The 24,302-nt window shown below is 51.5% G+C and overlaps 6 protein-coding genes across 6 annotated transcripts; 3 read left to right on the top strand and 3 right to left on the bottom strand.

Annotated features, from left to right (window-relative positions):
• Positions 1-2,368: 2,368 nt before the first annotated feature.
• Positions 2,369-7,911, bottom strand: ETH_00031335 (tubulin gamma chain, putative; the record flags this gene model as incomplete). Its single annotated transcript, XM_013378266.1, has 11 exons — positions 2,369-2,450; positions 2,546-2,608; positions 2,750-2,793; positions 2,982-3,143; positions 3,259-3,333; positions 3,762-3,815; positions 4,764-5,036; positions 5,258-5,385; positions 5,873-5,933; positions 7,213-7,347; positions 7,813-7,911. 11 exons carry the CDS (start codon positions 7,909-7,911, stop codon positions 2,369-2,371), a joined length of 1,176 nt encoding a protein of 391 aa, XP_013233720.1.
• A 526-nt stretch (positions 7,912-8,437) lies between these two features.
• On the bottom strand, positions 8,438-13,930 carry ETH_00031330 (uncharacterized protein; the record flags this gene model as incomplete). The annotated part of the gene is made up of 11 exons (XM_013378265.1): positions 8,438-8,508; positions 8,916-9,012; positions 10,205-10,309; positions 10,525-10,863; positions 10,965-11,089; positions 11,310-11,507; positions 11,770-11,911; positions 12,201-12,395; positions 12,533-13,141; positions 13,260-13,502; positions 13,655-13,930. The coding sequence occupies 11 exons, from the start codon at positions 13,928-13,930 to the stop codon at positions 8,438-8,440; spliced, it is 2,400 nt and encodes a 799-aa protein (XP_013233719.1).
• Positions 13,931-14,593: 663 nt separating this feature from the next.
• On the top strand, positions 14,594-15,784 carry ETH_00031325 (uncharacterized protein; the record flags this gene model as incomplete). The annotated part of the gene is made up of 3 exons (XM_013378264.1): positions 14,594-15,121; positions 15,449-15,555; positions 15,655-15,784. The coding sequence occupies 3 exons, from the start codon at positions 14,594-14,596 to the stop codon at positions 15,782-15,784; spliced, it is 765 nt and encodes a 254-aa protein (XP_013233718.1).
• Positions 15,785-16,206: 422 nt separating this feature from the next.
• ETH_00031320 (3-demethylubiquinone-9 3-methyltransferase, putative) lies at positions 16,207-18,181 on the bottom strand (the record flags this gene model as incomplete). Its single annotated transcript, XM_013378263.1, has 4 exons — positions 16,207-16,380; positions 16,914-17,121; positions 17,259-17,331; positions 17,467-18,181. The coding sequence occupies 4 exons, from the start codon at positions 18,179-18,181 to the stop codon at positions 16,207-16,209; spliced, it is 1,170 nt and encodes a 389-aa protein (XP_013233717.1).
• A 385-nt stretch (positions 18,182-18,566) lies between these two features.
• Positions 18,567-20,627, top strand: ETH_00031315 (pinA, putative; the record flags this gene model as incomplete). Its single annotated transcript, XM_013378262.1, has 3 exons — positions 18,567-19,047; positions 19,223-19,517; positions 19,775-20,627. 3 exons carry the CDS (start codon positions 18,567-18,569, stop codon positions 20,625-20,627), a joined length of 1,629 nt encoding a protein of 542 aa, XP_013233716.1.
• Positions 20,628-22,004: 1,377 nt separating this feature from the next.
• Positions 22,005-23,042, top strand: ETH_00031310 (uncharacterized protein; the record flags this gene model as incomplete). Its single annotated transcript, XM_013378261.1, has 1 exon — positions 22,005-23,042. The coding sequence occupies one exon, from the start codon at positions 22,005-22,007 to the stop codon at positions 23,040-23,042; it is 1,038 nt and encodes a 345-aa protein (XP_013233715.1).
• Positions 23,043-24,302: the final 1,260 nt, after the last annotated feature.

Genomic DNA, 24,302 nt, shown 5'->3' with positions numbered 1-24,302 from the left:
AAGAATGCCCGCAGATGCTTACTGAACTTCGTGAGTTAAACGCCCAGTAGTTGAAGATTGCCGCTTCGACGTCTGCATTAGCTGAGCAAAGTGCTTAAGCTGTAGCCGACCAGATACAGATACGAGCATTTACGCGATGACTCCTTGATAAGCGCTGGTCCGCCTATAGGGGGTCAACAAATCGGATGCAGTGGAAGAGTCAGTTATGAATCAACGCATGAAAAAGCTTCGGGATTTCTCGATTGTAAGCACTTCTTTCTGGTCTTGAGTGCTATAACTATAAAAAACACATAACAGCTAGCGTATGCCCCTCCGCCTTCTCGTACAGTTGATACTGTCGCGTCAGCACAAAGAATCCCACCGACAGGCTGAATACAGCAAAGTAGATCATCAAGCAACGAGAGGACTTTTGCCCGCCATGTGCTTAAGACCCGGCTTGCTTTGTGACAATATTGCAAGAAGGCAGCAACCATCAGGTGATTCTTTGTTTCGCCTGCCTTACAGGACACTTCATCCACGGTTCAAAAGAGGAAGACAACATGGCATCAAAACAGGCAAAAGAATCATTTGGTGCTGGACCCTTCTACCCGCAGTTACTAGACATTTACCCAACACCTCACCTGTTAGACACGTTATGCAACCTGCGAACGCGCGGAACAGACCGTCCTAGGCAGTTTTGAATCATGGGTGGCTGAAATGTTCAGTGCGTTGGAGTTTGATCCTTGGGGTCATAAAAGCAGGCAACGAAAGATGCCATTTGTAGAATCATGAGTTGCCGTGCATAGCTCACTCAGTATCATTAAAGGCAACCAAGAGAAAAGCCTTCTCCTCACCTTTCATGTTGGGTGACACCCACGTAAGCAGAGTGACAACTTCAGCTATAGCAAGTGGACTGGTAGTGCCCTTGAACACGACAACCCGTGGCCAGTCCGCACTACTAGTGTGTGTTCTTCTGAACAATCCTTAGCAGGAGATTTAGTTTGCGCCCAGCTTGGAAATGTTCATGAACTGCAACAGGTCCCAACTAAACAACTTCAGTAGCTGCTGGCGACAAGCTCTTCCAGGCAGTGAACTGCACTGTGTACTACTCCGATATCACAGCTACTTTTGGCATGAAAAACCAAAAATGACCAAAATTGATCAACGCTGAGTGCAGCTGCATGACAGTCATGTGTGTGCTAATATGCTGCTCATATCGGGTTTCGCAGCAGTTAACGCTGCACAGGTAGCGCCCTGCTACACTTGAAACCGTTCGCGGATTTTGGCGATTAGTGGCACAGCTAACACCGTACCGATACCCTGATGCGTTAACTAGATATTTGCAGAAACCAATAAATAAGCTAAAACGCGAGCAGCGACCATAAAATCCGCAGACTTTTTCAACCGATACGAGGTTACCCTTTCTCTGACTGGTCATGGAACTCAGAGCTTCAGAAGGAGCCCCCAGCGCCAGGATATTTGGGGGCGCCAACACTTCCCGGAGTGTGAAACTCGATCAAAAAATTGTTTCTGGGTAAGTGGTGTACACAGAGGTTTGTATGTGACTGTCACGCGCTCAAGCTTTCCGTCAGTGGTCATGTGGTGACGCAGAGCCACTACACTGCCGGGAGTTGCCGCCCGCGCTATCCAACTAACTGCCACTCGTTTTGTCAGTACACCCATACATGCGTACTTGTGTAACTTATCTTGAAATGAAGATAAGTTACACAAGTACGCATGTATGGGTGTACTTCTTGTTCGTGAAGAAATTCAGTATGCTCTTTGTTATTCTCCCTAACGCCTGCCTGCGCTTTCTAAGCGGTGGCAGGGGGATAATAGTGCACAAGATGCTGCCAGCAAATACAGGGGACCATACGAAGATACGCATGCGACAAAAAGCGCCGCTAGACAGGAACGAAGCTCCGCGTCACTAGCGGAGCCAATACATAAAGAGGGAAAAGAGAAAGGCACAAGGCGGGACGATATGAATGAAAACAAGGAAAAACCAGAGGGTGTGAAGGACAAAAGTATTGCCAGGAAGCAAGCGCCTTTACCTTGAAACGGAAAATCAAGGCCAAATGTCCCAGCATGAAGAACGGCTCGAAGCGCATCCTAAAGATAGTCTCTTGCCCTAGCTAGTGCTACGGCTGCTGCGGCTGCTTTGAATGCTGCAGCTGTCGGACGTAGCTCAAACTTCATCTGTCGCCCTGGCTTGGTCTAGATTGGGCACGAACCTGTTAGACAGACCCAGCACAGTTACCGGAGAAGGCGCAACACAGTTAGCACCTCGAAGACAGTTGTCTCGAGAGCGGTTTGCATCTCAGCAATGGGCAACAACGTGGGTTGCCTAAACCTAGCAGCATATTTGCAAAAGCAGGGACAGCATGAGTCAAATAGCCTCACCACCAAAGCTAAGAAAGTCGTCGGTCTCAGCCTGCCTGTACTCCTCGACCAAGCTAAGTACGTGCTCCCTGAGCACCCATCCAAAGTGGCAGCAGACGAGCGGCCTTGATAGAGTCCTAAAAGTGGCTTGTCCGCAGCAGCAGTCATCACGTTGCCTTCTTACTTGGAGTCTTCCATTTCTGAAAAATCCCCGAGACCATCAGAACTGCTGAACATCGGTTGTCGTCTGCAGTGACAAGACGAATGCACCAGAACTCGCCGCACACTCTACTGCGGCTTCGTCTCTGGTGGATGGGCAGCATCAGCAGCTGCATCTACGCTGCAACAACTACGGTCTGCAACTGCGGCAAGACTACTGCAGCATTACTTGTAATTGTCGAGAAAAGCCTTTCGCTTGAAAAGACGATCGTACTGAACCACACACCGCTCAAAAAGCTACAGCACCAGCAGCAACAGCACCACGCGGGAAGACTGTAAGTCGGAAATCAGAGCTGCGGGAAGGCGGAAACAGCAGACACGGCCTAATAAGGACGCCAACGCCCCTAACACTGCCCAGGCGCAGCAGTGCCACCACCAGCAACAACGAACGAGTGACCCACAGTTGTAATTGCCGTGTGGTTGGCGAGCATCAGGCCTGCGCACTTGTGCTTTTGAGGGCTGAAGGGCGAGGCTCGGGCTAAGACAATCTGGGGAGACGCCGGTGCCCAGCGGATAAATTGCAGCAGCTGCCTCTCGCGGATGCGCTGCAAGCTCTTGTGAACCTGTGGAAACAAACGAAAAAACACCACGAATGCAGCACAGGCGCCGCTGAAGGGATGGTTACTCTAGTTCAGACGGCGGCTGCACTGTTTCAGCTGTTAAACCGCCATGTCTTACCTGCAATGGATCTGCCTCGCCACGGATAACGTTTAGAAGTGACATATATAGACCACGACGGAGCGATGTGGAGACCTGCAGTCTCAGCAGCGAGCTCACAGACAGCCATCCCAATTCCACCGACTGTAATGAAGCGCAAGCTTTCTCGCGTACATATAAGCAATCCTTGTGCAGGCACCCATCCATGTATGGGGTTCCCCGACTCTGTGCACATGTGAATACGAGCGAATGTATGCAGACCCCAGCAGTTGCTGCAGGGCTTTCAACGTCAGAGACTGCGTTGACACATGTTGGCTGAAAGATAGCATTCCAAATGCACTGTGTTTAGCACAAGGGCTGCTTGACGTGCAAGGGAGAGAAATGGCTCCGTCTTCCTAGTGTCGTTCTTTAGCAGATAGGTACTGCTAAGCTAGCAAGCATCTCTACTCATTTGCTGCGGCTCCTGCGTTTCGTGGTCATGCCTTCCTTTCGCTGCGTGTATGCCTGAGTAAGTGCACAGGCACCATGACATTCTTGGACTGGGTGAGGCGCCGCATGATGTCCATCACGGTCGTCTTCTGCACAGTCGAGACGCAGCGATCTAGCGTCATTGGGGTGTATCCGCACATCAAGAAGTGACAGCGTGGAACCGGGACCAAGCACGATAAAAGGGATAGTAGGCTTGAAGACAAAGAGGATGGATAACGCAAAGTCGCTGTACACGCTGCCATCACCGTTGAAATCTGAGAAAAAAAACGCGCACAGACAAACATGTAGACAGGGGCATGGGCCGAAACTGAAAAATAAGCATAACACGACGCACATACTTACGCACTGAACAATAGACGGGCACAGATAAAAGTAAGGCCAACTGCAGGCGACGCAAGGAAAATTTAAGGCGAAGTCGATTGCACGCTGGCAGAAACTTACGCGCTCGAAACGAGCGGCGCACCAATATAGATACGAACTCCCAAGTATTGGTACACACGAAGATGAACGAATTACAGAAGAGATGCAATGATGCAGGAAACTGCTCGAACTATGACGCAGATGAACTAAAATTGGTATTGACAACAGAGAAGACGCACATTCGAAACTGCATAAGCATGAACGACGAAAATAAGCGGGTGTACAGTGTCACTTGCGTACCAGAAGCGCAGCACTATTGTGTGTCGCGCTACTGCCTAAAGATGATGAAGGGGTCATTGCGTGAACACGAACTCAGAAGGTACGTAGCACGTATATAGACACAGGTAGATACACACAAACAAAAACAATAATTGGTGGTCTCGGCTCTAGCTGCCTGATTCCATTTGGCAGGGGTCACCTTAGGCTCCTCTTTCCAAGGTGCCGGGCACCAGAAACGTGTGCATGCACTGAATTAAAAAAGAGCTCCATGTAATGCCGATGAAGGCATATGAACGTGGCTGTACTGATGCGTGGAGGAACATGAACGTGGCTGTACTAATGGAGGCACAAAGGCAGCTAGATGCGCAAAGAAAAGCACTGCCTGCTAAGAAACTTACCAAGGCATTGGTCTGTTGAAAGCTGGGGTTAGGGAGGCGCAGGCGGTCGGCTGCAACACGGTGGACTGCGTGGTTATCAAGCACTACAACAGCATCGCTTTGGAGGCAGAGGCGCTTAAGGGTAAGCAGGGCATTATAGGGCTGTACCACAACGTCACTTGCGGCATCGCCTAAGACAGGAAAGACTGAAAAGTTCTGCACCAACTTTGAGCCGTAACGGTCTCCCAGCAACTCCAGCAGATAAGAACCCATGCCTGAACCAGTGCCTCCAGCCTGCAGCACTCATGAGTCGCAGACCTTTTTCCTCAAACAATAGCTTAAACTCTGCCTCGCAATCCCTTTGTCGATAACTCCGTGCAGGCGTTGCTCATTTGACATAAGGAAAAAGTCGCAAGCCACCAACAAGTTTACATTAATATGCACCTCATAGAAAGGAATACAAACAAGGCTCTATGGGCGAAATAAGCATAAAACCACAAAGCAACAGTTCGCACAATGGAGTGGCACAAGACGAAACCCTCAAGGCTTTCGCTGCCGTCAGCTTCTCGGTCAATCATCTCCAGCAACTCCTCCTCAACCTTGGCGGCCTGAGCATACCCGCTACCCCAATTATTCCCAGCGCCTGAGCAGCCCAGGAGACGAAGACACTGACACCTAAGCCGTAGAACTGGCAACTCCTAAGGAGTGTCAAGGAGCATGTTATACGAATGCTAAGTGTATTCGTACTCCTTCGCCTCCTCAGCTTCGAGCCTATGCTTCTCTTTCCAGCAATGTTCGCTATTTCTGTCTCATCTGCTTTGTGTAATCATCTGTTTCGTGTAATCCGGTTGCTGCTATATCTGCATCGCGTAATCCTGTCAAGGCGTATCCGTTTGCTCGTGGCAGACAGCGATTTTCTTTGCTCTTGTCCTAATCGTTAGTCCGTTTGTGCCACTTTCTTCTGTGTGTCATTTCTCTAGCTCTCCATGTTGGCTGCATTAAGCGACTACTGACCCTGTCGTTTACTGTCACCTTTGGCGCCATCTGTTGGTGACGCCTAGCTAGCTAGTTAGCAAGTAGCATGTTTGTCATGAATCAAGTAGATTCCCTCTTTGTCTCTCTCGACCCACCACCGCCGTCTCTGGAAACGAAGAAATTTTCTGGGTTGTACAGATGACGATATTCTGAGGTCTGCACTCCGCCAAACAGGCAAAATCGCGGAACCAGTAAGAGCGGTAATCAGCAGCAATCCGATCATGGTAAGTGCCATCCAAAGGGCGACAGAATCGTTCCAGCTTGCGATTAGCCCATAGGTCGGTAGCAAAGTGACTAAACACTACTCTGAGCAGGAGCTAAATGAGATTGAGGCGCAAAAAGGATTAGACACACATACAAGCAGAAAGGAGCTGACGTTATCGACGCAGGCAGGTGACCAAACCATCCGAGCGTCACCAATCCAACGCAGAAGTACATAAAATACAGGACCTCCCGGACCTCGGTAAACGTAGATAACAACAGGCAACGGCAAAGGAAAAACGCATGCTCCTAAACTACACCATTAACGGGCACTGTGAAAACGTACGCTGACACATAAGCAAAGGAGCCTGAAAGCTAGACGCAAAAGAAAATGGGCAAAGATGATGATGAACCCACTCAAGAAAAAGCGCAAAGACAGGCGAGCAAGGACTGGGAGAAGACAGAAATGCTTATCCGTACTTTTCTTGGCCTTACCTGTAAGGCATAAAAATACAAAGATTAAGCAGGATCAGGCAAAGACAAGCAGATGTTTGCGTCCATGTCAAGACATAGAGAGGAAAATACAGGCCGACACACAAAAGTAGTCGCCGGGAGTCAGGCAGGCTCAGACATCCACAAGAACATAAAATACGGTTGCAGATTTAGATTTAGGCAGCCAAAATCGTATGATCCAGGCAAACACGACAAACGCGTATACAGAACCCATATACACCAGAAAAAGCCACACTAAAGTGACAGAAGACAGACATCGACACGCACAGAAAGATGCACGCAGTAGGGCACGGGCATAAAATAGTGGGAATACACAGAAGAGTACATGAACAGACCCCCCTACACAGGTAGACAAGCAGGGTAAGAGGCCTATCTATACATAGTCCACGGGAACCAGAGTTAAACAGTCCACGGGAATCAAATGTAAACAGTTGATGAAGACAGTAGGAGAATCTGCTACACTGTGAAGGAAAGAAACTTGTCAACAAACAATGTATCGGCTTGGTAACAGCTCCACCTCCGCTGCGCTTTAGTTGAGGCTCTGAAGCTCCTGCTGCTGCAGCAATTTAGAGACCGCGACAAAGAAGCATCCAAAGCAAACAGAAACGCCCAGCAGTTGTAGAAATCTACCGCCAGCAGCAACACCACACCCGTAACGAAGGTGCAACAGCACTAACAACACAGTGGCACGGAAGCTTCAGCAGTGCACAATTGTGTTCACCTGAATTGTGTTGATGACGCGAGGCTCTAAGTCGAAGAGAAGTGCTCTTGGTATGTAATGCTCATCATCTGCCTGGTAGAAAAAGACGTCCTTACGGTCTTCTGATGCTTGGGCCACGGGCAACAGCAAACCCTCCTAAAGCACGTGCAACACATCACCATGCGCAAAATGCAATGCTTGCAACATTTGAACAGCTGCAACAAGTGGAATCAATGCATCAGATGCGCACGGAGTGGTGTGGGGAAGAAAGAAATATATATAGCGGTATATTTTTCTGATAACGGTGAATTGAGAAGGCAAAATCAATGGGAAACTGTTGATACACAAAACCTGGCAGAGTGTCACGTGATAGGAGACAGCCGCACAACGGAAGGCAAATGCACGGAGACAAAAATAAAATGCAGAAACGGCACCACGCAGTCATAAAGCAGCCAAAGCAGAGCTGCAGAACTCATGCAGCAAGGGAAGGAGAAAACAATAGGCACACAAAATGACAAGGAAAGGAGGAGACAGTGGACAAAAGCACCGGTTTCAAAATAACAATCCATGGCTGAAGAAAGCGAAGGGGAGGCCGCATAAACGGAGACAGCATATACCCACCTGGTCAATGCCATGCTCTGCGCACAGTTGTTTCCAGAACTCCATACCAATTTGGTTGCCGCATTGACCAACCTGAATTGTAATCAGCTCCCGAGGCATCTTGCATACAACAGACAGAAGGCACTCCTTTTCATGCCGCTGCAATGTTTACTGCTGTTGTTGCTGCTCTTGACGTCTCTGCAATTTCAGGAGCATGTACTTTCCCCGCCAGAGATATGCAACCCCGGTCCTTTCTGTGTGACCTCTCTGCCAATTCTATTCAAGCTGCCCTGAAAACAAGAGGCGATTCATCACATGAAGCGTGACTGTCGTGCCCGTCACATGCAGTGGTACTCCTGCAGTTGCAGGTGGACTGCCACGGCTAGAAAACTCAATAGACTGAAAACGAGCATTTCTCCCACATTTCTAAGTTTCGTTTAAAAAAATCCAAAAATGGAGACGAACACTGAGTCATCCGCTGATAAGACGTCGAGGCCCAGACAGCAACAATGTGTTGGGGGTGGTGGACGGGATCCGTTCAGCCCTGGAGACTATTAAGCTGTAAACCACTTCGACCTTCTAGAAAACTTTGCGTTAAATCATAGCTTAACGTCTGATTAATGTAATGAAGACTAACAAGGCAGTTCTACGAATGCGGTGTAGCCGCCTCTTCGGCTGCACCCTCTTCGGGGTTGCAGTTCGAAGGCCAGTTGAGCCCTATTCACCGAATAACGCACATACACGAAAACAGGACATCTTAATTTTCCTAAAAAACTAACGTTTCGCCCTTTTTGGAGCTTATCCACCTCAGCTACTTGTAAAGCCTGTTTGCAGACAGCCCACGCTGTATTGGAAGGTCTGCTTTGTAGACCATACGAATGCGTATTTGGTTGTGGCTTCGTCAACAATACTACAATAATAGCACTAGAATGCTTTCTGAGAGTTGATATAAATTCGTAAAACCTAAGGGAACTATGCGATTGATAAAGTCAGCGCCACTCATCAGCAGTTGCCCGCCAACTTAAAGTAGCATTAGCGCGTTGCAAGGGAACGTCCCCGCAAGTTCGGACGGGACAACCTTCCTTGGTCAGCCAATTGGTGCGCAGACCCTTGAACAAACGTACCCCTATACTGAATCTCCTTTGTTCTAGCGTACCGCAGTGAACGAACTCCTGCCAACACCGCTTGCAGGTCAAATTCTTCATCACCAAGGCCAATTGCCTGACAACCGTATATACAACTACAGCTACTGAATACCAAGTCTCACTGGTCTCAACCAGTGTACAATGTGCGTGCACCTCCACACGGGGCATCCTCTCTCCTGTGCCGCATGCCTCAAATACAGACTGCAAAGAGCGATACGGAACAAAATCAAGATTGGCGCTTCATGATTTACTTGCAAAGCCTCGACTCCTGCTTGAGGCTAATGTGTCATTTTAGGTACTTCCGTGTCTACTTCTAGGTTTACCACTTGGACGCCATTAAATAGCTCTTAGTCTCAGAATCGGTGTCTCGACCAAGTGTGAGGTCCCGCAGGTCGACACTTCCAACGTATAGAGTGCATCATGCTCTGGAGTTGCACACAGTAGCATTCTAGACATTCTCGAGTTGTTTGCCCCTTTGATCAGCTCTCCCCAAATTCCCTGAGTTGTAACCAGAGTGCTATAACTTCATTCCTCGCGAACAACACTCCAGCCTGTGGTAGCCGTGGCGTAGTCATGTAGCTGCCAGCACCAAAAGAAGCCGCCGACGGACCTAGCTGCAGCATTAGCAGCTCGGGAGGCCATCAGAGGCTTGATTATGCTCTTAAGCGAGCTGTAGTGTACCAACGCGCAACCCGCCCGTTCGAGTAACAAGCGATTAGACGGTAGCAACAAGAAAATAGGCCTGCAGGATGCTGAGGAATGCGCGCACCCAGGAATGTTAGCATGGGACTTGATGACGGATCTCACGACTTAGCATTTTCGGTTCAGTAGGCGTTTAATGCTTGGCAAAAAACTTCTTGCCAATGAACGTACTGAGGCCACCTAGACGCTTCGGCAGCAAGCCTCTGTCCAATCCATACAAAGACACTGCTAGTAGCTGCTGTGCCACCGCACTCATATCGGGTAGTGCTGCTGGCGACCTTGTCTGGGAGTTGAAGTGACCTGCTCCGTGAACTGCTGCTGCCGCTGCCATCGCTGTAGCTGTTTCAACAGATGCTGTTTAGCAGCTGTTGCACTCAAATGCGTAGCCTCGATATATGAAAAAGTGATTCTTGGCTCGCCTTCTCTGCCTGCCACATAAATTCAAACCGCCAATCTCTAAGCCTTTCCCTACAATTCCTGAAGATGTGAGAAATACGTATTGTTAAATGCGGAAAGATGGTGCTGCTGCTGCAGCAGCGACAGCAGCGGCAGCGCAACAAACTTACTAGCTCTTGAGGTGTTAATCTGGAGTTCAGAACAGCCACAATTTTTCCTTCTAGCTTCTGCTCCTCCTGCCTGCTGAACTGCTGCAGCAGCAGCTCGACTTGTTGCTGTAGCAGCAACAACAAACCGCGAACCCTCTGCAGCTCATTCGCTTCCCACCGCCCCACGCCTGGAAATAGACTTGCCTGTGCAGACATTCAGCCTCAAAAAAACGCTGTATCCCAAGTTGTAGACCCCAGAAAATCCAGCCATTCGTTTTCTGCTCCAAAGAACGCTGTATCCAAGCTGTAAACCCTAGCACTGGCATTTGGATGGCGCCTACAGGGAGAAATGCGTCAATGAATCCACGTGCAAGGTCAAGCAAAACAGCCAGCGGCAGTGGCGGCTCCTCTTGCTGTTTTCGTTCTAGCTGCTGTTGCGAAAAACCCTCCGACTGCTGCTCTGGTCCCACGTCTTTGCAGTATTGTTGCTGCAACCAATCAACCAATTGTCTCAACAGCGACTCTGCGACATTCCGCTGCATGTTCTGTTTTTGCTTCTGTTGCGTCTGTAAATGCAGCAGGCTTTCCGCCAGTAATGAGGCCTGAAAGTGCTGCGCATGGCGCAGCAGCACTCGCAGCAGCTGGGGTCTCCACTGCACAAGCAACGCCGCATTTTCCTCCTGTAGGCGAAGCAAATCCACATACGGGACAACAGAAGCTTCCATCATCGAGTTACACCAACCAGAGCAACAGACTCAGTAACGACACAGACTACACGCACCCGCAAGGACGGACAACAGCAAGCGCAAGCCGCAGCCGTTTCTAACTCGAACTGTATCAGCAGCTCCACAACAGTGCGGTGAGGAGCCAATATCTGCGCATGTAGTAACAGGCAGATCGCCTCCTCTGTATGCAAACAGGCAGCAACAAAAACCGCACCGCGAAATGCAGCTGGAGCAGACTGAAACATGTAAATGGGCGATGTAATTGGTAGCAGTCGCAAAACTAAGGCTAAACAACAGGCGCAGCAGCACCAGTCTGTACAGCTCTCGCTGCGACGGGCTCAAGGATGCAGCGTCGCCAATTGTGGCAGCACATGCAACAGCATGAGCGACAACAGCCACACCCATCAGCCGCCTCGTCTCTGGAGATTTTATGAAGAGACCAAAGCTCTTCTGCAGGGCCTCTGGGCTCAAAGGCTGTCTGGGCAGCTGCAGCAGCTGCTCCACTATCTTCTGTTGCTGCTGGTCGAAAATTTGACGCAGCTGCTGCTGTATGAGTTGCCGGTGCTGGCCAACAATAACGTTGCTCGATATTCCGGCTGCTGCAAAGTTGCCCGGAAAAAAAGCAGCAGCTGCAGCAAGAATACCTGCGCAGTATACTCCTTAAGTGCTATCGGCAAATACACTAACGCAGGCAGTAATGGACATAGATAGCAAATCCGAAGAACCATACAAACGAGGAACCGAAATGGCCCAGCAGCAAAATGCTTGCCATAAGGCAGCTTTAAGCCCTAGAGACTTGCAATGCAAAACCCACCCTGGCAGAAAAACAGCAGCAATTGGGCATCAGCGAGAATCACCCACCGACAGCTTGCGCCAATGCAGGCGCTGGTGAAGAGCAGCGTGTAATAAACGATTTCCCCTCACAGGCCCATAGCAGTGAAAGAGGCTGCTGGCGCTGCGGCTGCTGCTGGTGCCACATCGACTGGTACCATAGAGCACCAACCTAAGCAGCAGCAAGACAGGGAAAAGCAGCTCATATGAAACGTGCCCCAACAAGTCAGTTCGCAGAATGTGCATGTGTGTCCTAAGCGCCCTCGCACCTTATCTCACTCCGCCGGTACTTCTGCTCCAAAGAAGGTCTCTACTTCTGGTGCAACTGCTGCTGTTGCTTGTCAGCTTACAGAGTGCACTGCAGTTGATGGAAGATGCGTGGTGTACGCTGGGCCAATGCGTGAAAACCAGCGGAGGTCTCGCAATATAAATCTGCAGAAGCTCGTCCTGGGGTTACTCACTCCCGTCTCTTGGGCTGTTTCTATTGCTGTTACTGCAGACCACTCTAAACAGCAGGCAGAAGACAGCAGGATACTGCCACCTGCTATTGTCGCTTTCTTTATTCCTTTAGGCGCTGCTTGTGCTAGAGGCAGTAAACGCCGGCTGCGTTTCAGGCAGCGAAGACGGCCTTCAAAAACGCCGTCAAAACCAAAAGCCTGCAAGAGAAGCACGAGATAGGTCATAACAGCTGTGCGATACTAGCTTTCAGCTTCGCCTCTTTGATTTCAGAAAAAAATAGTGGCGCGAAAGGCAGCTGCAGAAGTCACTGAATCAACGGTGTTTAGCAGCATACAAGCAGCTCTCCTTGGACTGAATCCACAAGCAGCACGGGCTCGGCAGCAGCAGCTGTGGTTCCTGCTGAACTAGATGTTGCCTGCAAACAGCTTATGGAACGCGGGGCTTGGCCGCCCAAACAGAGCTCTTGTAGCACAGGCGCATCTTCACTGCTGCTGTTCAGGCAGCTGCCGCTACTGTTGCCTTTTCCGTCGAACAATGCACCCTTCACGGCCAAGGAGCCGTAGAAAACACCCACCCCTGGTACAGCAACCACAAGAAGCACCCGTGACAAATCCCCTACACCTGAATAAATTTTTGTTGTAGACTGCAGCTGCACTGCTTCGATCTGCAGCGAGCCTGCAGCAGCAGCCGCAGCTGCTGCTGTCGGCAGCAGCAGGCGAGACAGCATCTGCTCCTCCAATGTCTTCGGCTCAAGCAACGAGCATAGAAGGACTGGCTGTTTCTCGGTGACGCCGTTGCTTTGTAACTCCTTCGGCAGCACCAAACTAATGGCGAGTATAGCATCCGGGTGCCGCTGCAATAACTTCTGTTCCTGCTCATCATCGTACTCCTGCTCTTTCTGCATCGTGCGCAATGGCAGCAGCATCAGTAAATGGCCCCCAACCTGCCAACAGCGATAGCCCGCACAATGGCACTACACAACGTATATGCACAGAGCACCTGTGACTCCCTCATCCACCACATTTCCCAGCGTTTCTGACGTTCCATCTTGTGACGCCTACCTCGGCGCGCGCAGCGATCTTCAACGCTGTGGTTGGTAGGGGAAGCGCCGCCTGTGAATCGGTGCCGCTGCTCCTCTTGTGAGGCCTGAGGGCCACAACTTCGCCTGCTGCTGCACCTGCAACGATGAAGGTTGCAACGCCTGCTTCCGTTTCTGTGAAAGGTGCAACGAAGCAACCACATCCTGCGTCCAAAGACGTCCCATTTGGTAGGCTATATACCTCTAATATCGCATTGTTGGAAGCCTGAAGTATACAGATGCCAGCAAAAGCCAGAGGCGTTCCAGGCAACATCTATGGGACGCAATAATTCGCCTCTGGCCAAACCATAAGTAGCATAGACCGGGAGGGAGAGAGACGGAAAAGATGAAAATAAGGACAGCAGCAAAGACACGTACTGCACATTTGGCGATGGTTTTGTTCGATCTCCACAGATATTCTGAGAGCTCCTCGGAGTCCAAACTTCTGTTGCGAGAAAGCAATCGAGCTGCCACTTTGCTGTTCCTCCCAGCCGCGTCTGACTCTACGGCGGCTACGCAGAATGCAGAGACCGGCCGCCCTTCCTTCTGTTCGCTGTTTGAGGCTCCGGAATCAGCAGCAGAGCAAGTAGCGGGGCCTTTGTCACGGCGCTTCTTAGGTGATTTCTGAGCTTCCCCAGCACTGCTGATTCCCATATTGTTGCTGCGGCTTCCGCTGCTGGCTCTATGCTTGTTGTTGACTGCTGTCAGCTAAGCTGCAGAGAGGGAGGCCACCTCTTGTAGTCTGTACAAAGAAGCCGACTGAAGTCAGAAAACACCACTGCACCATGCGCCAAATGGTTCGACACTTGCATCCACCGCTCCTGCTGCCGCTGCTTCTATCACTAGTATTATGCTTCTATATTCGTTCGCCGTTCTACATTCGCTCAGGTGAAATGATGGACTTTTATTGTTACAGCAGTTTTCGTGGGGAGAAATCGATACAGGTGCCCCACACCAATGGGGCCCCGAGTATCATTGCGATTCAGCAAGGGAGCGCATGCGTGGCTGCGCAAGAAATGGATTAGTAGCTGGATACAGAACTTTCAGCTGAAGCGTTCACTTGCTTTTTTGCAAAGGCCGGAACAGGTGCAGCACGGGTGCACATTGCCAAATTCGGGAGCGGCTGCAACAGTTGGGGCAGTTGGAGTGGCAGCAGCGAACATGGCAGAAGCATGAACGACAGCGGCAACCTGAGGTTTCACAATAGAGCTGCTCCGCACAAGCTAGCTCTTGCTGATGATGCTGGCATCAGCTGTAGCCAAATCAGACTCCCCCGCAGCAGCAGCCGCTAGAGCAGCAGTAGCAGCTGCAGCAGCAATGGCAGGTACCGCACGGTTCGTACACGGCACGTGCTGCGTCTGGCTGCGTTCGACAGTTCGTTGTGAGCCAGCGACAAGGATTGCGAGTGGCGCACCAACGGGAGGAACGCAAGCAGCAAAACGAGCCACGCCAGCAGCCTGCGTAGCGTCGGCTCGAACACCAATAAGAACAGCAGATATTCGTCTGCACCAGACTTCCCGTGCATTGGGACTGTTACGGGACCGTCGCCTTGGTACGGCCATGCAGTCACGGTGCCACCTGCGCTGTCTCGCACCAACAACACCTGAAGTGACAGTGCTGCAGGCCAATATGCAGCAAAGGACGGCATTCTCTCTCATGCAAACACAATTCCCAGAACCCAGCAGCAGCAGCATTGATATCAAGAGCAACAGCAATGACCGCTCCAGCAGCACCAAAAATAGCAGCATCGCCACTACCAGCGAGAGCCCAATATCTAAGGTGCAGCGACAGCAGCAACGGCATGTGGTCCATTGGAACGTATCCAAAATGTGTCCCGTATGCAATGTGAGTCCTGCGTTTGTCGCTGTTGATTCTGCGGCCCTGTAGTACTGCTCTTGTGAGAGCTGGCGTTGTTGCTCCATGCTACCGTGTTCAGTATGAAGGACGCCGTTGCTGCTTAGGCTTCTGCCGCCACAGCCGGCGTTGCTGTGTCTGACTGGTGTGCAAGCGGAGCCAGCAACAGGAGAGCCTGTGGAAGCGGCTGCACCGACAACGCAGCTTTAGCAACAGCTGTGTCGCCGGAAACTGCCACAGTAACTGCCAGTGTTTTACTACGCAGCCCACTATGAGCGTACAGGTGCGGCAGCTGTGTGCTGTGCCATCTGTGCGTAGAAGTCTGTGTCTCGAGGCCAAGTGGAGTATTTGCCTTCTGCGTGCGCCGCTGCGTGGCGATTCCTCATGGGCTACTCCGTTAGCAGCAGAAAATGTGGGCTCATTGGGTAAGCTGCTACTGTTTCTGCACTTGCCGCTGCGCTTAAGGCTGGATGTAGCTGCCCTTGAGAGCTTGCTTGATGGGCCGTTTGCTGTTGTCATTGTAGGCACATGCATGTGCTGCGCTACGCGGACCTTCGACAGCAGCAGCAGCTGCAGCTCGAGATCAATGGACGACTTCAGAAACAACGTAAAACAGCAGGAGCGGAAGAGCCACGGGCTGTTAAGAAACCGTGACGAAGACGTGACACGTATGCACTCATGTCGCTGTCGTATCGGTTGTTCCATATCCGCAGCCAAGGAGGGCAAGCAGTAGCAGCAGCAGAAGCGCTACCACCAGCAGTGCAGGAGCAGCCACTTGCACAAATGCCAGAGTTACAGGCTCCGGTCCCAAAAACCAGGCTTCAACATGAAACGAAGCAACAGCTGCTACACTACTCGTTTCATTTCAGCAGCCCCGGTATTTTGCGTACTGCTACCGCGCCGGTGCACCATAACCAGTGTACTTTGAGTAACTGTGCAATGCCACAGTACACAGTGGGACGGCGGCTGCCTGGTTCTGTGTGGGATGCACTTCTATTGGTGGCCTCTTCAAGGCCCTGCAGCGGGAGCACTTCAAGCAGCGGCAGCTGCAGCAGCACGTGCTGCAGCAGCACGAATCATGACTTGACGAAAGTCATGGCGTAAAGAAGGCGCATTGTGGGCTCCTGAATGAATCTTCTGTTGAAAGGGTTATATATAAATCCCACTTCATGCAGCGGCCGAAGCCCCGCAGCTCTACATAGACACCGTATCTCTTCGGGGGTGCTGAAATTTTTCCAGTCGTGCGTACCCTGCAGACACGTCTCGTTGCACCGTAAATGCACCTCGTGCATTCAGCCGTTTAGATGCTCCCCGGCTTTTAGGTAGGGGTAAACAGACACACGGCTAAAAGCGCATCGGCAAGATCCAGACTCCAGCAGGCATACGTTTCTGAGGTATACTTAAGCGCTATGGTACACAACACTACATGCGATGAAACGTCATCGATTCATCTTTTCAACGAGCATGAGATTGCGGACCCTGCAAAGCTAAATGTGGAGCCATACATAGGCACACACATACGGAGACTGAAACTCTGAAGACGGGGGAACAGAATCAAACTGCTCGCCTGCTCAGCTGGTTAACTGTTAGCTAATCATCCACCAGCGGCACCTCCATGAGTGCTGCAAGACTAGTTGGCGAGATAGGAACCCAAGGATTCCGTCTCGTGCAGCAAATAGCAGCAAGCAGGGAATGAGCTATTTGTGGATATGCCTAGTTTGCCCTTTAGTTGCTCCTTAGATAGCTAGATATCTACGTATCCTCGTAGCTTGATAGACCTCACCTTTGGGATGATGCCCAGGAGATGTTCGGCCACGAGAATTGAGGCGACGTAATTTTCTGGGGTTCGGTTAAGAGACGTTAGCATGAAGAGTCCACCCTGTTGCAGCCGCGCTGCCGCCGCAGCAATTGCGGCTGCCTTGCCTTCCTTCCCCCATATATGCTCGATTACCTCCGACATCACTGCAGCATGAAAGTGACCACACTCCGGCCTGCATGGGCACCACAACCCGTTGGTGTTGCCTCTGTTGATCCAGTGGCCATTCCTGCCCGAGAATAAGCAGCGAACAACCACACCGCAGCAGCACCTAATACTTCAATAGGGAGTGCCACATCTAGAGTACCTTACCGTTTCGGCAGAGTGCAAGCGTCTGCTACGACGTAGGACAGACGACTGCCCAAGTCAGGGAGGCCCTGTGAGGCTGAAGCAACAACAGCAGCGTCATCAGCAAGCGTCCAAGAAACAATAAGTGGGACTGCGGCATTGCCGAAATCGCCAAGGCCAGTGGAAGGAGGCAAAGTAACAGCAGAAAAGCAGCACTATGTATGTATCTGACCGCGTTGCTTCTGTCTGCGACCCGCTGCTGCAAGAAGCTGCTCGTTAGAATCAAACCCAGTGACTGAAGCCCCTGCAGCAGCAAGGCCTTCGCTAAGAAGGCCTCCGCCGCAGCCTATGTCAGCGATGCGCACTCCGCATAGAGGCAGCTCTGCCGCTTGCGCCTGCTGCTGTTGTTGCAGCTGTGGGAGGGACCGAAGGATCTGCTGGTAGATAGGTAGCGTCTGCAGTTGCTGCACTAGCAAGGATACCCGCACTGGAGTGTACGCATGCAAAGCCCCAGCAGGACCGTCGGGGTCCCACCAATCATCGGCTTGTGCAGAAAATAGCTTCTCCTCGTTGTGCAGTTGCTGACGATATTGCCCACTGCTGGGGCTGCCGCTCCCAGCAGTGGAGCTTGTGTGCCTGCTGAAATTTTTGTCGCAGGGAGAGCTTCTGCACTGTCTGTCATCGTTGCTGTGGCGGCGGCGCACAAGTACGCAGTTGCTCGTTCCTGGAAAGCTGGGTAGTTTCGAGGACTTACTGTTGCTGCTCCCATTGCTCCAAAGATTGCGGCTGTGCTTCTTGGCGCTGTTGAAGGATCTAGTGCAGCTGTAAGAATGTGGTGAAGAACTAGTGGCGCAGGCTGGAATAGCAGGAGCCGCATTTCTGGCTGCTTTCGATGCGGCAACCCCACTGCCGACAGAACTTCTAAGTAGGAGCGCTAGAGAGAGCATCTCAAGGATATTCTGAGCCTTTCTGGATAGTTACCGAAAATCTATAGTCCTAAAGCCTGAGTTTTACACGTACAGCTAGGCTTGAGAGCTTAAGTTTAATCTATTTAGATATACGCTTAATACGGCAGAAGTACAGGGCGGGGCTGCATGTGGTGCAGCTGCATTTGCTTTACAGGTGCAGATTGTGAAAAATCTCCACAAATTTTGATTCCCCAAAATTGTACTTGGTTGAGCTAGAAGCCTTGACTCCACTGAGAATCACCGCTTAAGAAGCGCCAGAATCTTTCCAGATCCACTCCAGTAAACGCGGCAGGACGTCGCGAAATGCAGCAGAAGCCGCATAGGCTGCGGTACAAAGTAACGAACATACTGGCTTATATTTGTCATGGAGCATTCTCACGATCGTAGGGGCTGTAGCAACGACAGCACGGGCTCGACTGTCGGGAACAGCAGCACGAGGAATCGCAGCAGCGATCCTTGTGGGACCTCGAGCGATCCTACCCGCAGCAACATCTGGGCGAAAGACACTGCCGATAAAAATATTAGTCGAGGTAGTACTATTAGTGGGAGCACGAACACAGGCAGCATCACCGGCAACTACTACGTGCCTCCTCCGTGGGGCCTCACGAAAGCTGGGTATGACGCTTTGGGTACTTCGGCAAATATAGGCACACTACAAGGTCCTGGAGCGAAAGCAGAAGGGACCGCAGCAGCAGCTGCTCTGCCTCATGCAGTGTTGCAAGTAATCCGTCAGGGCATCACTATCGAGTCCTTTCGTCTTGAGCAGAAGCCGTATTGGGTTATTGGCAGTAATGAGCAAGCAGACATTTACTATCCGCACCCGTGTGTCTCCAGACGCCACCTAGGTAAGCCACACGCCCTTGAATCGTAGCACATGCCTACGTTCGGCATGTGGGAGCAGCACTGCATCAACAGTAGCAAATGTAGCAGCATCAATGTGACTCTGCGTAATTGTTGTTGCAGTTCCAACAGTAGCAAAAGTAGCAGAATCAATGTGACTCTGCGTAATTATTGTTGCAGTTCTTCAGTACAGTCAAAGCGCTCCACACAGCCTTTACGCTGTGGACTTGGGCTCCTCTTTTGGCACTTGTTGCAACGGCAATGCCCTTCCCGCCAGACAGCCGCTCTTGCTGCTCGGGCCAGGTGTCCCCGAAGCTGCTGCCTCTTTCGTTCCCTATACGCGAACCGATTCGGACAGTGTTCGCAGCAGCGACAACGCCAGCAGCAGTACCAGCAAAGCGTTGCTGTCTGGAGATGAAGACGACGGGGATGAAAGCTGCGTGTTTGTCTTGGGCACGCCAGGAACAACCAACAGGTTCATTGCTGTTGCTCGCGCTACAGTACTTGCCTTTGCTTGTGCTTCAGTCTCCGCGGCTGCTGCCGATGCTGTACTGGTTGCACCTGTCCTGAGTTGTGTTCACCGTTCCTGCTGTTCCAGATGAATTTGTCACTGCTGCTTCCCTGCATTGTTATTCCGGTTGCACTAGCCTCTTAAGTGAAGCTGCTGTCATTGAATACCTTTACTTAATGTGGGTTATTTTTGCTCCTGTTCAATGTATTTGCGCTCTGCAGGCTGTTCGTAATCGGAACTGGCAAAGCTGCTGAGATGGCACTCACACTAACAGCGCAACCGGCAGCAAGAGCAACGAAACCACAGGCAGCGACACTGGCAGCGACGACAGCTAGAACCAAGGCTGCAGCAGGAGCCGCTCCTGCCAATGCAAAGACAGCCAAACGAGAGTTGAAAGAGCAGCAGGAAGAAGCGCGATTTCTGCAGTTGGTGCAGCAGCAGCAGCAGCTTGAGGAGAAAGCAGCGGCCGCCGCTGCTGCAGGTGATGAGGCAAGTGCCGCGGCAGCAGAAGCGGCAGCAGAAGCGGCAGCAGCGGCTGCTGACGCATTGCAGTGGCAGCTTGACAGCAGGAAACGGCGAAAAGCTGAGGCTTTCTTCGCGGCTGCCTGCAGCTTCGACGAGGATGACTCCTTCTTTGACAGGACGGCAACAGCAGCAGCAGATACTAGTACGGGGACGCAGCGGCAAAGTAAGCCTCTGGATGAGCTATCTATCAAGGCATCTTTGAAGTCCTTGAGGCAGGAGATAATGGAGCTTGAACTCCAGAAAAGAAAGGGCGCTGCTGCTGCAGCGATAGCACAAGGACCAGCTGCTGCCGCTATCTTAGCAACGAAAACAGCCAGCGTGACTGCACCAGCACAGACAATCGCAGTCTCGACAACAGCAACAGCAGCGGCAGATATAAAGACGCAACCTGCAGCTGCTGAAGAAGAAGAAGATTGTTTAGACGCTTTCATGCGACAGACACACGATACACTGAATGCCGAAGAGCAGCAGAAGTTGCAGCAACAGATCGACGCAAAGCGGAAGCAGCTTACCGAATACAGAAAGCTGCTGAGGGTTACTAAAACCTAAAAGTAATGTACGCTGAACTGCCGTGATCTTGTTAGTACTCCTGAGGCAGCAGCCGCCTTTGCTGTTGGGGCCACCTCCACGTTGGCTACTGCTGTAAACTGAAGCAGCAGTTTCTCCTTCGAGGAGTTAGCGAGTACCGTGCTTGTCACAGCCCCGTGTTTGAAGTACACTTGTCTGCCATGTTGCTAGTACTGCCTTGGCTGCTGCGGTAGATGGCATTTGGTTGCCTTTTTCGTCTGTGAGTGGGCATGGCTGGTTTTGGTGCTCACACAATCGCTATCGCCTCAGGTAAGGCCGGTAGAGTGGCTGCGTTTGTTTCTGTAGCCTTTGGTGAAACTGTTGCTGGCTAGTTCTCGTTCAAGCCATTGTTTTTATTGTTTGCAGAGCACCTGTCTTACTTTTTGTTGGAGCTGTTGGTGCGATTGTGCTATTCAAGAGCTGGCCTGTGGCCGGTGAGGTAGGCATGAGCTGATCCCTTCAGAACTGGAGAGAGCGGTTTTTTGTAAGCTGAAGAAACCGGGAACGACAGTTCTTGAAGTGTCTGTGGTCTACAAGTTGAACTTTGTAGGTCGGTGTGCAGATTCATCTGCTGTTGATGTAGCTAGTGTCGAGAGGGACCTTGTAAGGTTTAGGTGCATTCTGACAAATGTGGGCCGATGGAGACCTCTCGCAACGGTTTTCTGAGCTTCGACACTTCTCATGTTCACAGTACATCGAGAGGGACGTGGGCTGATGCCAGCTCTACATTGTCCCTGCACCCCGTCTGAGGTGGTAGCTTCACCATGGCCTTTTTGCTCCCGAGTAGGCCAATATTAACATTGTGATTATTTGCGCTGGCATGCATTGCTACAGCTGCACTTCCGTGCCCTGTCGCGGCAGTCGGTTGAGATCTTGGCACTGTGGTTCTCCTGCTGCAGGTGATCCATCGTGTCGATCGGTACCCCGTTGAGGCAGTCTGCCCCTCTTCGTTGGCTTTATCTTTCCTTCTTCAGCTTCAATCAGTGCAAAAGCAAAAGGGGCGAGGAGTTGCTCGCCGGTCATTTACTCCTGGCGGCTTCTGCTGCGCGATACGTGAACCTTGCGGCTGGAAGGCAGCTCCAGCTGCACGCCCATGATGACACTATTCTCCTCCGCGTTCCCCCACATCTGTGTTGAATTAAAATTAGCGTTTTCGTTTCTTTGTGTATTCTCAAGTTGTGCACTTATTTCAACTGCGTTTCCCCCCAAGGTCTACTCTTGTCGCGGACATCGTCGTCTAAGGCCTGGGCTAAAATGATCCCCGAGCACTGAAGGCGCCAGAGAAATGCCGGCAGAGACTGACCGCTATTCTCTTTCTGGAAGTCTTTAGGGTCCATCTTGTGCCGCGCATTTACAGATATGAGGCCCGCCTGCCTGTTTGCGCTTTGCGTGCGGGCGGCTGCAGCAGCGGCAGTAGCAGGCGTGCCAGCAGCAACAGCTTCTCCACAACCATCAACAGAAGCAGCAGAGACCACAGCAGCAGAAGCTTCAGCAGTAACTCTTACACTTGCAACGACTACGGCGGAGGCAGCCACTGACCCGTCAGCTGGGCGCCTCAGCGGCGATGCCGAAACTTCTCCAGCCAATGCAATTCCAACTGCATCTGCAGGCCCTGAGAACTTCAGTTTGAAGCAGCAACGTCAGGTTCCAGAGTCAGCGCTAGAAGCGCCGATCTCTGCCAAGTCCCGCAAAACTCGACAGCCCTCTCGCCCGCGGACTATTTGGCGAAATTTTGTCAGGGCAATCACAGCGGCGGCGGCTATTCTGTTAGTGCTGATGTATGTGCGGACACAGAATTCGCAAGAAAGGCGCTCGAAGGAGAAGGACTCAGAGCACTATTCACAGCCCAGGCGAAAGTCGGAGCAAGAGCAAGAGATGCTGCGGGGCGAACAGCAGGTGTTTCTGCAACAGCAGCTGCAAGGACGCTTGCAGGAGACCCAAGGACAACAGAGTGCACAGGACGATCAGCGCGTGAAACACCTGCATCTAAAAGGACATGAGCGTTTTCAGCAGCAGACCTACCCTCAGCTGCTACAGCCGCAACAGCTGGGAGGTAAGCAGCGTCAAGCCGCCTGGTTTCAAGCACAACAAATGCAGCCGCAGCAAGCGCTACAGCAGCAGGGTTGGCAGCCGGAACTGCTCCAGGTAAAACCGCAGCCCCTGCCACCGCAAGAACTTCCCAATATACGGCAACAAGCGCAATTTCCGCAGTTTCAACAGCTCCAAGAGCACCAGAGGCAACTTCAGAAGCCCGGGCAACAGTCACAGCTGCAGCAGCTGCAGCTACAACAAGCGCAGGAGCAGCAGGAACATTTGCAGGAGCAACAGCAACAACGCGACCAGCGAGAACACGCACAACAATTGCATCCCTGCTTTTCTAGGGGACAGGTACGCTAGGGTCAGCAGATGCAAGGATATCTGCTGGGTGCTAGTGCATATTCTCTGAGTCGTAGTCCAAGGTAGAGGCCCGGGGTGGCTAAGCGTACCTGCAGATCTGCCATGCCGTTCTTTTTTTCGAATTTGCCTTGTCCTATGCATTTGTGACACCCAAGGGGTTGCGGAGGCACTTGCGAGCCCAACCTGCTACGTGGCCGTTTCCGGTGTCAAGCCCCTAACAATCACCCATGTTTACGTGGATCTACATTACTGGCTGTATGTTAGCTGGCAAAGTCAAGCTGCTCCTATTTTTGTGCACGTGAGCCGCCGTTTCTGGTCTTTCTATGACTGCTGCAATGGTTCTACGTAACGCATGGGGAAAATAATTACCCGCGGTTGCCATTCTGGATGCAGACAGTGAGCTGGTGGGATCTGGCGACAGCAGGTGCACCAAAAACGTCAGCATATTTGCAGAACAGTGTACATCTGCCTCTATGCACAAAGTGGACGCAGCTGGCTGTACAAGGCCAAGGGCGGTATAAGGTCTACTTGCTGCGACCTGCCGCTGTTACTTTCGTGCCAAAGTCTATGCACTTTTTTCAGATATATTAAGTGCTGGAGGCTCAAAGCATTGCGGCAGCAACAGGTCAAAGCACGCTGCCCTGCCTGGAGAAGGGCCTTACAGCATACTTCACTGGCCCGAGCTTGGTTGGGCTACTACCCACCTGACATGGCTTGAGTTCACTTGAGTATGATGCTTGGCGCCCTTTTAACGGAACCGATTGCACACCGTCGTCACTGTCATAGCAGTATGGCGGTTTATGAGAGGGCCTTCAAGGGTATCACTTTGCTGTATCTGAAGGCTCGCAGTGCGCGTAACTGGGAATGCTAAACATGTAAGATGCTACGAGGGACCCACTAGTGCTTGGAGGCAAGCCTCCGGACACGGTGCACGACGCTTAGAAACTGCTGAAGGGATATGACCAGCAGGACAAAGCTGCTAGGTGAAACAAAGTGAACGAAATCACAGGCTGGACAGGTCAAAGTGCACACTTTTTTTGCATAGTTACCGCTATGCAAAGCGACAGCTATGGGGTGGTTTTGACTCACGGCGTCCTAAGCATGGAGGCGCTGCATTGTGTTTAATCTGAGTCTATCATCCTGCTTGACCATCTGCACCATTTCTGATCAGGCGCAGAAGGGCGCTCGCACAAAGTCGGCCCTCCATGCATACTCTTCCCCGTTTCTCTTCAGCATACGTATCCTGGAACTGCCACTGAC

This window comes from Eimeria tenella, genomic scaffold, assembly GCF_000499545.2.
Source record: "Eimeria tenella Houghton genomic scaffold, Eth_scaff8, whole genome shotgun sequence".
Classification (NCBI taxonomy): Eukaryota; Apicomplexa; class Conoidasida; order Eucoccidiorida; family Eimeriidae; genus Eimeria; species Eimeria tenella.
The sequence above is the reverse complement of the archived record's forward strand: the minus strand, read 5'-3'. Positions and strand labels throughout refer to the sequence as shown.